General features: G+C 40.3%; 1 protein-coding gene across 1 annotated transcript; it reads right to left on the reverse strand.

Annotated features, from left to right (window-relative positions):
* Positions 1–6,834: 6,834 nt before the first annotated feature.
* LOC141614503 (secreted RxLR effector protein 161-like) lies at positions 6,835–12,793 on the reverse strand. Its single transcript, XM_074433248.1, has 2 exons — positions 12,588–12,793; positions 6,835–7,267 (listed from the first exon to the last, which is right to left on the reverse strand). Exons 1-2 carry the CDS (start codon positions 12,791–12,793, stop codon positions 6,835–6,837), a joined length of 639 nt encoding a protein of 212 aa, XP_074289349.1.
* Positions 12,794–13,135: the final 342 nt, after the last annotated feature.

Genomic DNA, 13,135 nt, shown 5'->3' on the forward strand with positions numbered 1-13,135 from the left:
GGCTCTTGAAATGAATGACCCGTCAAGAAGTCGGGTTGAATTATCAACAATATCAGCAGTAGGCGAGGTCGATCGACCATGGGAGCTGGGTTCCAAAAGCTTCTGATTGTCAGAAAGAGAAGCATTAACAGAGGTCTTGGTCGATCGACCAGAGTGGTTGGTCGATCGACTTTCAAATGCTGCAATTCTACTCCTAACGTTATTCTTCTGTTCTGACAGTTCAGCCTCTTCTCTTCCCGATTCATCTTCATTAATTTCCGGGCTTACCCTTTTCATAGCAGGCCCTTCAGGGGTTGACCCACTACGGACGCGCATAGCATGCACGGTCTCCATGTGTTGAAGAGAAGAAAGGTCGGCCATTTGGGACTGAGTTGATTTAAACCATGCTGCATGTTCTTCACGACGTTTGGCAGTTTTGGTCGCAATCTCTTGTATCATAGCTTTGATATCCGCCATCTCATTAGAGGGAAGAGGGATTTGCAGAGGTGGTGCAAAAGAATATGAAGGCTCTTGGAAGCCTTGTTGATAGTACGGATGTGGCGGCGTATAATGACCTTGTTTATATTGCCTGTAAGCATAGACTTGGTCCATATCTGCTCGGCATATAGCAGAATCATACCCCTCAGCACCACATCTCCCACAAAATTCCACCTATTGCTCCCAATAACGGAACATGGTGAATCCTCCTGAAGTACTACTAATAGGACCTGTAGGACCTATCGAAACAACACTAAAGAAGAGGATAAGAAATGCCTCAAGGTACTCAGCCTTCCCTTGAGGCTAAAGACAGACCAAAATAAAAACAACTAAAACTAGCGCTACCTCACGGGCAACGGCGCTAAAATTTGATACCGTCGTAAAGTATCAAGATTTAAACTTATAAATTCGAAACTACTACTGTAGACAGCGGTAGCACGAGTCGAACCACAGGAAGGAAGGGAATTTCAGTTGTTCTAGATTTCAGTTTAAAAGTAACAAATAAGGGGTGTGTTTTGGGTTTATCTAAAGCTAATATGCAATATAATTAAACTAAAGCAAATAAATAAGCAATTAAAGAAAATGGATAAAATCAAATATTAAAAGGGATGCTAAGATGGTCGATTCACTATAGCTATGACGGCGCATGTCCTAGGTGTAGGGATGGCAATGGGTAGGGTCTGGGTAGGGTCCGCCTAGACCCGGACCCGACCCGAGATTTTCCCTTTGGACCCGTACCCGACCCAAACCCGCAAGGGTCTAAAATTTGAGGACCCATACCCGGACCCTATGGGTAAGGGTAGGGTCTGGGTCTACCCGCGGGTCCGAGTTTCAGCCACTTTAGTAACAGGATTAACAGCTATGGGGTCTATAATATTAAAAAAAAAAATTCATACTACTTTAACATTATGAGTTTATTAATCTCTATTGTACACTACCAAATCCAATATACATACCAAAGAGATTAAGAAAGACAAAGAAGACCTAAATTAGTTTTACATCCAAATACATGTGAAAGAATCAAACTCGGAACCCAAATATCAATACCGTACTTGATAGCCGTCTCCATCTGACCGTCGCTGGCTGTCGTTAATGGTGGTTGTCGGTCTCCGCCTATTAGAGAGATGGTTGTCAGTCGCGTATCAGTGCTGTGGTGGTGGTTTTCTTGTGTCAGTGGTGGAGTGGTGGTATTGTCAGAAGAGTTTGGTTGAGTTTTATCACTTTATGGGATGAGGGAAGAGAAAGAGACTTTAGTTGGGTTTCTACGGTCTGCCAGTATGAATTCAGGAAAGTTGTGATTTTGTTTTTTTTTTTTTTTTTAATAAAGGGTCTAAGGGTCGGGTATGGGTCTCATAACTTAGACCCGGACCCGGACCCGAAATATTTTCTTAAGACCCATACCCGACCCATACCCATTGGGTCTGAAAAAATGAGACCCATACCCGACCCATTAGGGTCCGACCCTCAGGGTCTGGGTCGGGTCCCCGACCCACTGCCATCCCTACCTAGGTGAGTCTGAAATAAAGTCGTGTAGATGGGTAAATAACAAGTCCTCTCGGTCCAAGTTAACCAATAGCTCCTTTCGGCCTATGCTACTAGCCCCTAAGTCTCACTAATGCTAGCTCTCGCCCTGAAAAGTTATTCTTAAAACCTAAATTACCTATCTTTCAATCTTAGCAATTTAGTCGTTCTAATTCATTAATTATTTCCCTCCCCTATCTCTCGATCTTAATGGGTTGGTCAATACTAAGCATCTAACAAGTCTCCTCTCGGTCTCGTTGTCAAATATTGTACTTAATAAATTAAAACGGTGCTAATCATACACGCGTCAGTCGATTGACCACTATAGGCAGTCGATCGACCAACGGGCACACTCGATTGACCAGAGAAGCCAGTCGATCGACCAATGCCCTAATTCAGGTCGCCTAATTCTACGCCATCTACGCTACAGGTCCCCTACATCTTAGCACGAAGGGTTTAGCTACACATATTAATGAAGATAACAACAACTAATTCGATAAATACGATGAACGAATGCATAATTGAAATTGAACGATTAAAAGCAATAATAAACTAAAGGTTTCGGGATTTTTCTAACAATTCTAACTACTGTAAGAATAACTAAAACAAACTGGAATTATGAAGAAGGAATACCGTAACAAGGCAGGAACAAGAGAATCCGAAAGCAAAATAACGAATTTTATTGAGAGTAAAAGTTAAAGTAATTGAATATAAACCGTATGCTAAATTCTAAACTAATGTCTCCGTCCGTCCCCCCTGCTAATATGATAGCAGTCGAGTTATATAGGAATAACACAACTTCTTATTTTCTAAAACCTAATTGCGTTGGGCTTCTAACTTCTCGTTCTTAATTTGCGTCAGATTCGAAGCTTGGTCGATCGAACAATGAGTCCAGTCGATCGACCAAGGTACCTGGCACAGCAGCTTCTGGAATTCGCGCTCTAGTCCATCGACCATGTAGGTCAGTCGATCGACCAAGGGTGTTGTACAGTAATGCATTCTGACGAATTCTGCAGCGCGCAACGATCTTAAAAGAGCTGCCATTTCTTCGTTACTTGGTCAAATCAGGCGTTCTACGTGGCGTTGGAAAGCTAAGAGGATAAGGTTTCAACTCCAATTGAAATCACTCGATTATCAGGTTTAGAACTCGAGATATTGCCATCTGAAGCAGGCTATAATATCGTGAAGTGCTTCTTTGCTTGTTAAACTCGTACGCACCCATGCTTTTGCTATCTTTAGGCTTTGAAACGCACACCAAGCTCATTCCTCGAGTCACTACTTCATGTCAGGTCCTATGATAAATACTCGGAGACGGATTCGGCTCATTTTCCGTTGAATTCTTCACATTTCTGCAATATTACACAAAAACACGAAAGTAGAGGGAAATATGGAAATAATGGCATATATTACACAATTGAGCTCTGAAATGCGTGTAGAATAAATTGTGAAACATCATATTTTAGACACGCATCATCTTTGATGAAACAAAAATGTGTAACGCTAATGGTATGCTTGACGCGATCGGGATTCGAAACGCGGGGATGAGAAAACTCGCGCCAATTGGGCGAGCCAATTGGTCGATAAAGGTTAGGTTATGATCCCGGACACTGAACCCGACTTATGACCGTGATATCAATTATTGCACTTCAACCAAGACCTCGTTCGAGGTTCACCATCTAGGGTCGCAAAGACACAAATGTCCTAGTTTTTTCCCAGCGAAGTCGCCAATCTGTGGACATAGGCCACCTACACGCCAAGCTAAATCTGTGGACGTACAACGGTCGAAAAGCCATGCTCGGCGGCGTAAGAAATGCTTTCAACCGGATCGCTTTAGATCGGTGGGTTTCGTCTCGGCAAAGGCCTCGAAACGATGCTAAAGTTGTTCAGAGTCGCCACCAAGCAATTATGGGATGCTTGGAAACCGTTCGAGTGCACTTTATACCTAGGTCAATCAAGGCAAAAAGCGGTGCTTGACATAGGTAATAAAGATAAGGGATTGTCCCTCTTTAGCATCCTATCGCTAGAATGACTCTCGTTCGCCCTGGATAAGGTCGTCCACTATCCAAATTTTCTGAGTAAGAGGTGAGGGTACGTATTAGGAATCCCTTTTATCAGACACCCAATCCCGCCCGCGGTAGTGGCCTCTACTGATCGATCTTGGTTGGTTAAGTGCAAAAGTTGATAAAACGGTTTAAATGCATGAATGCGTATCCACAAGTTTAAACCTAACATGCGAAATTTTGCTAAGTCAGTTGTTTATCAAAGTATCAAGTAACTCATTTCAAGTTGGATTTAATGTTGTTTTGCATACAAGATGGAAATTAAACATCCATTTACCGAGTTGGGTTTATGGTGCATAACATGATCCATTTGTCTTAAAAAAAAAAGTATTTTGTAAAATTAGAACTCATTAATCTGATCCGTACTGTATTCGGGTTAACCGAAGTCGGGATCGTCCTAGATGAGTGTCGGAAAGGAAACAGGAGCAGCACCAGGCGGCATATTGAGGCGAGAGCCATAAGGCGATGCAAGGGAGCCTGTCCAAGTTTGAAAACTGGAAATCAGAAGGCATGTTTAGGCGCGAGTCTGGCGACGACCTAAAGGGTGTCTCCTAGTTGTTTAAAATGCTTATGAAATTGTTTGTGAAAATTGTTTGTAACAGGGTGTCAAAACCCGTTTTATTGAAAAAGTCGTTAAGACCGCTTTTTTGCTAATATGAAGAACGAGACTTGGTATAATTATCATTATATTGACAATATTCGATGTCGGGTTCAGTTTTGCAAGCTTGACATGGATAGTTTTATAAAAAAGGATGTGAAAATATTTGTTATAAACTAATTATGTTAAGTTCATTGCTTTGTCAATAAAGTGTAAAGAGTGCTTGATATGAACTAACTATATTAAGTTCATTACTTTGTAATTACTCAAAGTTCATCATCGTACTCGGATTAAACCGACATGGTATGTAGAACCAAGGATGATTATTTGTGTATGACTAATATGATTTTTTGCAAATGTAAACAAATGAATAAAAGGCTTTAAAATACCCTTTAAAATGTAACTAACCAAATATTATCACCGAGTCACTGATTAAACCGTCATGGTATGAGGAACCAATGGTAAGTATAATTTATGGTTAAAAAATCTTGTTTTAAACAAAGGGATTTGAAATAAGAGGCGCGAGCCACCTAGTTGTGACTAGGGACTTCTACTTCAGGTCAAAACTCAGTTTTGGCTCAATCAATCCATATTTTGGATCATATTATGCATGTTTTAGCATTTTAAAGACATAAAAAATATAAAAAGAGCATGAAAGAGGGTGAATAATTACACCCTCATACTTACATGCTAGGTTGCTTGACGAGAAATCGAAAAAGTGTGAAACTTGTGAGTCGGAAAACTCGATTTAAAATCGTTTTTGTAAAGTATGGAGTGTTGTTTTGCTTTAGTGATGGTGTAGTTGGTCGAACTGGTAAGTCAAGTGATTTAATGCATGATGACGGTACCAAACAATGTTTATGGCTCGTATTCTCAATCGGTAGGTCGAAAATACGTGTCGTTTGTTGACTGGGAAGTCGAGGTCTAGAATTTTAAGGGAGAAAAGAGGGGGCAGACGCTCGCGTGCCTTCAAATGGTGGCATTTGAGGGGTATTTATAGAGGATTATGTGGTTGTGGGCGTTTTGAGCGACGTGGCCACCTGGGCTATTTGAAGAGGCGGGAGCATGTTCGCGGGTCTTCAAGTTGTCTTGTCACTATCACGCATTTGGATTTGTGGTTTGTTCTATCCTAGGTTTTATAGGACATGATTGTTGTACTTGACCATCAAGTATACCGTGTATACTTAGAATGGAAGGTTTGTGATGTTTGTTTTTTTGTGTTTGACTCGGTTTGACCCGTTGTTGGAGTCGGGATTTGAATTTTGAGTCGGTTTTTTGTCCGGTGTCGCTTTTGACTCTAGTTAGTGTCATTGCGACCCCTTCGTCGTGCATAAAACACTCCAGGTACTTTTGAAATGTTAAAAAAATGTTTTGTTTTCAAAATCGTTTCTGAGTTTTCCAACTCGTAGTTTATATAAACCGTCGATCAAATATAGCGATTCCTAAGCATGTTGTAGTCCGATAATCATCGGGTGTTTGTTGGGGATTCAACAGATACTGGGTATCTACACAATGTCTTTCGACTTGAATTGACGTATTAGTGAAATGAGGCAACAACTTACTTTCAACAAATGAATATCTTTCGATTTGAATTTGTCGTTGGGCTTCGCTAGAGACCCCCAAAACACATATCATACCTTCAAAGACTGTTCGTTAAGCGATTTCAAAGTGCAATGCTTTTAAAGTCATGCTTTTACCTTGGTTTAGGTGAGTGCTCTAGCGAGAATTTTTTATATTCTCACATAGATGGTGGTTGAACCATGACAACCCCATAGGTAGCTCAAGTGCTTCTTAGTAGCACTTCTCATAAAAGCTATTAAGGACAAAAGTCCAACCTGAAATTAAAACATAATCCATCAAGTGCGTTTCAAAAGCAACACCAAAATATGGCTATGGACTGTCAAACGCCATAAGAATGGAAGCTACAGAGACCATCATGAATCACTCAATCTTGACTTAACGACCTAAGCCCCATTCCCTTCGACGTCTCAAGGATTAATCTCCTTATTAACCCTTTTGTAAAGGGTTCAGAAAGATTACGTTCGGACTTCACATAGTCCAAAGCAATCACTCCATTTTTATGGAGTTATTTTACCACACCATGCATGCCTTATTCGAATATGTCGTCTCTTACCATTATATACATTATTCTTAGCAACCCCGATAGCTACCTGACAATCACAGAGTAAGGAGACTGGTGCAACCTGTCGCCCCCAACCAATCTGCTTCTTGGCCTGCCAACTCAATAACAATAAACTCAGACTCCATGGTGGAGCGTGCTATACAAGTTTGTTTTGCATACTTCCACGATATAACACCTCCGCCTAAAGTAAACACATAACCACTAGTGGAACACATTTCATCATTTCTTGAAACCCAGTTTGCATCACAATATCCTTCTAACACAGCACGAAATTTGCCATAATGCAAAGACAAATCAATTGTTCCTTTCAAGTATTTAAGTAAACAATGAAGTGCATTCCAATGTTCAGCATTGAAGTTATGTGTATATCTACTTAGTCTACTAATAGCATAAGCAATGTCCGGTCGAGCACAGTTTATGAGGAACATCACACTTCCTATAATTTTAGCATACTCTTCTTGGGAGACACTATCACCCAAGTTTTTACACAAAGATACACTAGCATCATACGTCAAAACTGTCAAGTTTCTATTCGTTCCAAAGCTCCCTTACACGAGTGGTCGGGTACGGGTGCTGCAGTATCAACCTTGGAGAACTACCAGCGTGAGATGATTACCACCGCCGCTGTCGTGTCGATATAGTTTTCAAGTCAGTGGCTTCTTTACCACGACACTTCTTTCTCCTTCTATTTCGATTAGTGTTCTTATTCTGTCCATTGTTGCTACGTCTTATTTTACCAACAAAGAGATTGTTGGGCATGATATTTTATACTACCACCAGGTTGGAATTCATTGCAGCAGTATCATTCAGGTTTGATCAGCGTAGCAGCCCAGAATAGGCGCCAGGCAGGAGAGGATATAAGAGTCTTGCGAGATCAATATTTGATTAGGTGAAAGATATTTATTGCGCATTAGATTTTATCTAATTAATCACATGTTAATTATGAAGGCAGCAATCAACTACATTTAAGGAGTAATTAACCACATTTAAAAAAGAAGAAAGATATGCAATTTATGGCTGACAATTTATGAGCAAGGAGCCGTTATTTAATCAAGGACAATTATAAATAGAAGACAAAGAAGAGCTCATTATTCATTCAACCCACAATACTCTAGCTATACATTTCTTAACAAATATAGCATAAGCATTCATACAATTGTTCTCATATACTACGAAATACATAGTGAAATCCTCTCCTGGCTTGGTGCCCGTGGTTTTTCTCATTTAAGAGTTTTTCCACGTATAAATCTTTTTGTCTTGTCTTCTTTTATTATTCTTTACTTTTACTTTCCTCTCTATTTACTTTATAATCAATCCTGCAAAGGTTCGGTTATGATAACATCGAAAGAAGAATATCAGGATCAAAGTTTTCAAAGATGGAGACCTTGTCCCATGGAAAGTTTTTTCTAACACCAAATACACATCACCAGGCAAGCTAACCCCTGCATGGGAAGACCCATACCTAGTTGACTTGGTTTTTGGACAAGACGCCTACAGGCTACAAACACGAGAAAGTGACACGATTCCAACATCTTGGAATGTCATCCATCCAAAACTATTCCACCCACGTAAAAAGCATAATCATACTTGTGGTAATTTCTACCCTGCATGTTCTAGGTAAAAATCTTAACTTACTCATCTGAATGTATGATATGCCATTCCTGAATGATTAAAGTGTTATTCCTGAACATGATACATGACAATGTATGTGCATTTTTTTCCCAATTAGTAGATTATACAACCGGTTGTATACGGTTGTATGATGTAGAATTCGAGCTGTGTACTAAAGTTTTCGAGTTTTGTTTAAAAGAATCTGAGCTATGCTTTAAAGTTTTTGAACTCACACACTTAATGATGTGGCTAAAGTCGTATTACCAAATCAAAGAAAAACTATCTCAGGACTAACAAGAATAGCTAGTGATAAGACAGGTATCGAATCCACAGGGAGGCGGTGAAAGCTAAGTCTAAGAGTATTTAAATTGTCTAGAAGTAACCAATTTCGGGGGTTTTGTTTTGAGTTGATTCTAACAAACTAATTGCAACGTAATTAAATGATGAATAACAATAATATTAAAAGTCTAGGAATTAGGTTCACTAGGTCAATCAGTCGGGGATTATCAATCAATTACTAATTCTATCAAGTTGTTTAAGGTCATAAGATCGGTCGACTCCATTATGCCCTTTAGATCGATTCTAATATGCGGTCGCTATGATTAGATACTCTCTATTTGATTGTCGCAGCCTATATCAATTCTAACCCGGTCGGCGATAGGATCGATTCGCTACACTAATTAATAACTCAGGCCTCAAGCGATTAACTAGAAGAATTACAACAATCAAACAACAACTTTAGCGATACCATTAGCAATTAATTGACTTTCCCTTTTAATTAACCTAGATCCCCTTCATCCTAGATGAGGGGATTAGCTACTCATGGCAATAATAACAACAACAAACATGATTAAAGATGAAAACATAATTGCAAGATGAAAACAATAATTGAAGAACATAAAACAATGATTTAATTAAAGAGGAAAGATTAGTACCATACAAAAGGAAGATTAGGGTTCTTAAGAGAGTTTCCAGCAAATACTTCACAAAATATGACGTAATCCAACCATAAAACACGAGTTTCTAATTTATAATAAAAGATAAGTGTTTTAGGAAATTCCGGAAATAAATCCGTCAGAAAGGATCCTCGATCGAGTCAGAGGTGACTCGATCGAGTCGAGGTGCTCGATCGAGTCGTGATGACTCGATCGAGGAACTTGCTTCACAGGTTCTTTCTTCTCTTCTTTGACTTCTAGTCTTCATGATTCCTCGTTTCCCGTGCCATGCTTCGTGTACTCTACCGTGCCGTCTCCGCTATGCTAATCTCAGCTTGATCACACTCATATTGAGTCATTTCTGCATCAAAACACAAAATAGCGGCAGTATCGACAGTTCATTGAAATAAAGCATATAAATGATATAATAGGCACGAAACGGTATGAAATATGATGTAAAGGGAGCTATAAAAGTATATATGAAAGTGATACATCAAACTCCCCAAACCAAACCTTTGCTTGTCCTCAAGCAAAGCAATCGACAAAACAAAGGACAACAAACATATGGTGAATGAATAACTCAGAGCAAATGTCTATGCACATACAAGACTCATTTGTCCATATCTATAACAAAGTAATGACCGAAGTTGTGCTAATAAAACAAATTCAAAAGCACGGGTAATAGACTCACGCAGCTCTTACTCAAGATGTGACATGATACCGAGACTCAACCAAACACTTTTCAACCTTGCAAGACCATTTTGTCGGATTCTCGCGGTTTCACTCATGCACTCATAATGGGTGATTTATGTAAGATAGAAAGAAATAAGACACTCACTCAACTTATGAGATATGCATGCAATCTAATGTGATAAGAGATCCTCCAAATAATACGCATTCACGAAATGTACCAAGTACATGTATCAAGGACAGAATGGTGGTAAAGTGGCATGGGTATAGAAGTGGCTTGTGCAAAAGTACGTATGGATATGTGGGGCTCAGACGGTAGTCGCAGCTCTAGACCAATAGCCAAAACTAATAAGTAATAAATCAAACATCCAACTGGAGAAATAATCTCAACTTTGACAACATATGAGAGAAATGTAAGGCTCTCCAAATGTGCATTAGACTCCAGTAATTACCACACACGACCTCCTAACATAATCAATGAAGCAAACATTATTCATCTTTTCTTCTTTTTCTTCTTTTTTCTTTTTTTTTTCTTTTGAACTCCTTTTTTTTTTTTGTTCGAAGCTCTTTTTTTTCTGTTTTTTTTTTTTTTTTTTTTTTTTTTTTTTTTTTTTTTTTTTGCTTCACAATACTTCTTTTTCAACATAAGAGGTCACACAATCGTTACAAAAAGATAGCTACTACCCACATGACAAATAAAGTCCCATCCCAACCAAAGTAGCTATAACAATAAGGCTCAAACAACTGCGACTGTCCCGAAAAGGGTAGGCAAATTCTGGAATGTAGCTAAGAAATAGGATATAAAAAGGCTACATGGTTCAAACGGGCTAACAAAACTGGGTAATGTAAGGCTTATTTGAACAATGAGAATCGCCTATCCACATGTACTTAATCAAATGAACGCGCAAAAGCTAAGAAACTAATGTCACACTTATGCAGTTTGATATTACATAAACCACAAGGAGACCACACTCATTAGCCTAAATAACAATGAGACCGGTTTATTAATGTTCCCGGCCTAGGAAGCTCTAAAGACCTCAGAAATTTAAGTGGTTTACCAACAAAATAAAGTCAAGTCTACTCGGCATAAGGCATATTGTGACGGTCAAGACTTGAGTAAAGAGCTTTGGTCATCATAGCTAACAGGTCAAAACAACGTACATGGACAACTAAATGAGACTCAAATGCAAAGACAAAGCAAGTTATCATCATTGCTATACAATTCACCATGACTCGACTCAAAATAAACAAAAAAAAAAAAAAAAAAAAAAAATAAGACATGTTTTTGGATTTTATAATTTTCAATTTTTTTGATTTTTTTTTTTTTTTTCACACAACAATAAATAAAAGCACACAACAGAAATAAACACACTCCCCCAAACCTAAATGTCACAGTGTCCTCATTGTGACGCCTCAAAGATAGCAATCACACGAAAAAACCAAAGAACCTATAGGACACTACTAATAAAGGAAAGAGGGTAAAAAGAAATGCAATAAAACAAAACAAGAAAGATAATACCAAATGTAATGCAAAGAGCCTCCCCCAAACCAGTGGAAAAGAGGGATGTAGTGACCACCATTGTCACTCACTGGGCTCCGGAAGCATCATCAAAATCATCAATATCAGCATATAAGGACATAAGCTCAGGATCAGGAACGGCACTGCGGCCACGGCCTCTACCACGAGTGGGTGGCCTAACACGTCCACGACCACGAGTGGGTGTCCTAACACGGCCTCCAGTAGCAGCAGCGGTGGAAGTAGAAGCAGCAAACTGGCCGAACGGGCCTCTCTGGGAACAAGGGATGCCGGTGTCCTCCCCGAAAAATGTATAGGCCGAGAGGGGCGGACTGGAGTGTAGAAGGGACGGCCTAATGCACCAAACTCGGTGCTAAACTGTCCAAACTCTGTGGGAGTCACTCCGTAAAGATGAAACACACGGCTGTCGTCACCAGGAGTAGTGTAGTAGGAAGGTGACACACCGCGATACTGCCCCCCTGAAGCTAAAGTCATAGCCTCCATCTGTTCCCACATTCTCCTCTCTGTCAAAGCAGTGTTGATGCCAGTATGCATCCTCACTTCCCGTTCAACGACGGGATCAAAATGGTAACCTGGAGCATAGCCTGAAGTGGAATAGGCTGAAGGAGGTGGAGGAGGAGCGGGCTGGTAGGAACCTGGCAAATGGGTAGTGGGTGCTCGACGTCTCCGGCGCCCGCCGGTGGTGGTAGTAGTACTAGACCCAGGAAAAGTAATCAAAAGATCCTCGGGAATCAGATAAGTAACGGGTGGTGGGCGCACCACAGCCGTACTCTCCTCGAGGGGGTCAACAGCAGGCAAACGGGCGCAAGGAAGAAGCATGTATGACTCACCGCGGACCCTCCAGTAATGGTCCGTCCCGTTCTTAATATCAATATAAGAAATGTCGTAGCGAAGGTGGTCATCATCAACAAGTGGCTCATAGTCAGCCATGGGCTCATATGGGTCATCGCCCTCAAAGTCACAAACAGCCCTAGCAATTTTGGTGACAAGAGCACCACAGTCAAGGTTCCCGTACCGCCCAATCGCCCTATCAAATGCGGAGCAGACAAGAGCAGGGGGAGAGAATTGGAATGTCTCCTCCCTAAAAGGATTCAAGTAACTAGCAAGTATTAAGACCTCAATAGAGGAGGTCTTGCTCTTATCAGTCCGACCAAACAGCAAATAACTCAGATACCTCAAAAACATGCGAAGGCAAACGTGTTGGACATCTAACAAAGCCATGGCACTAACGTCCGCATCCATATAACCAAAAAAACAACGGAAAATAACGAACGGCGACAACCCACCAACACCATACAAGTCCCCTTCGATGCTTATCCAACTCCAAAATTTCAGAAATACGGCTAAAGGTTAAAGACCGTTCAACATTAAGCAAACGAAATCGGATTAGGTGATCACTGGGGAAATAAGTATAAGAGCTCAGAAATTCAAGGGTTAGGGCAGGGTAGGATAACTCGTGGAGCGTGAAAAGACCCTGCAACCCGATTTCATTAAACATGCCAAACATAATATCATCGATCTTCAAAGTGCGCAAAATTTCCCTATCAACACAACGAGTGGCAC

This window comes from Silene latifolia, chromosome 11 (genome assembly GCF_048544455.1).
Source record: "Silene latifolia isolate original U9 population chromosome 11, ASM4854445v1, whole genome shotgun sequence".
NCBI lineage: Eukaryota > Viridiplantae > Streptophyta > Magnoliopsida > Caryophyllales > Caryophyllaceae > Silene > Silene latifolia.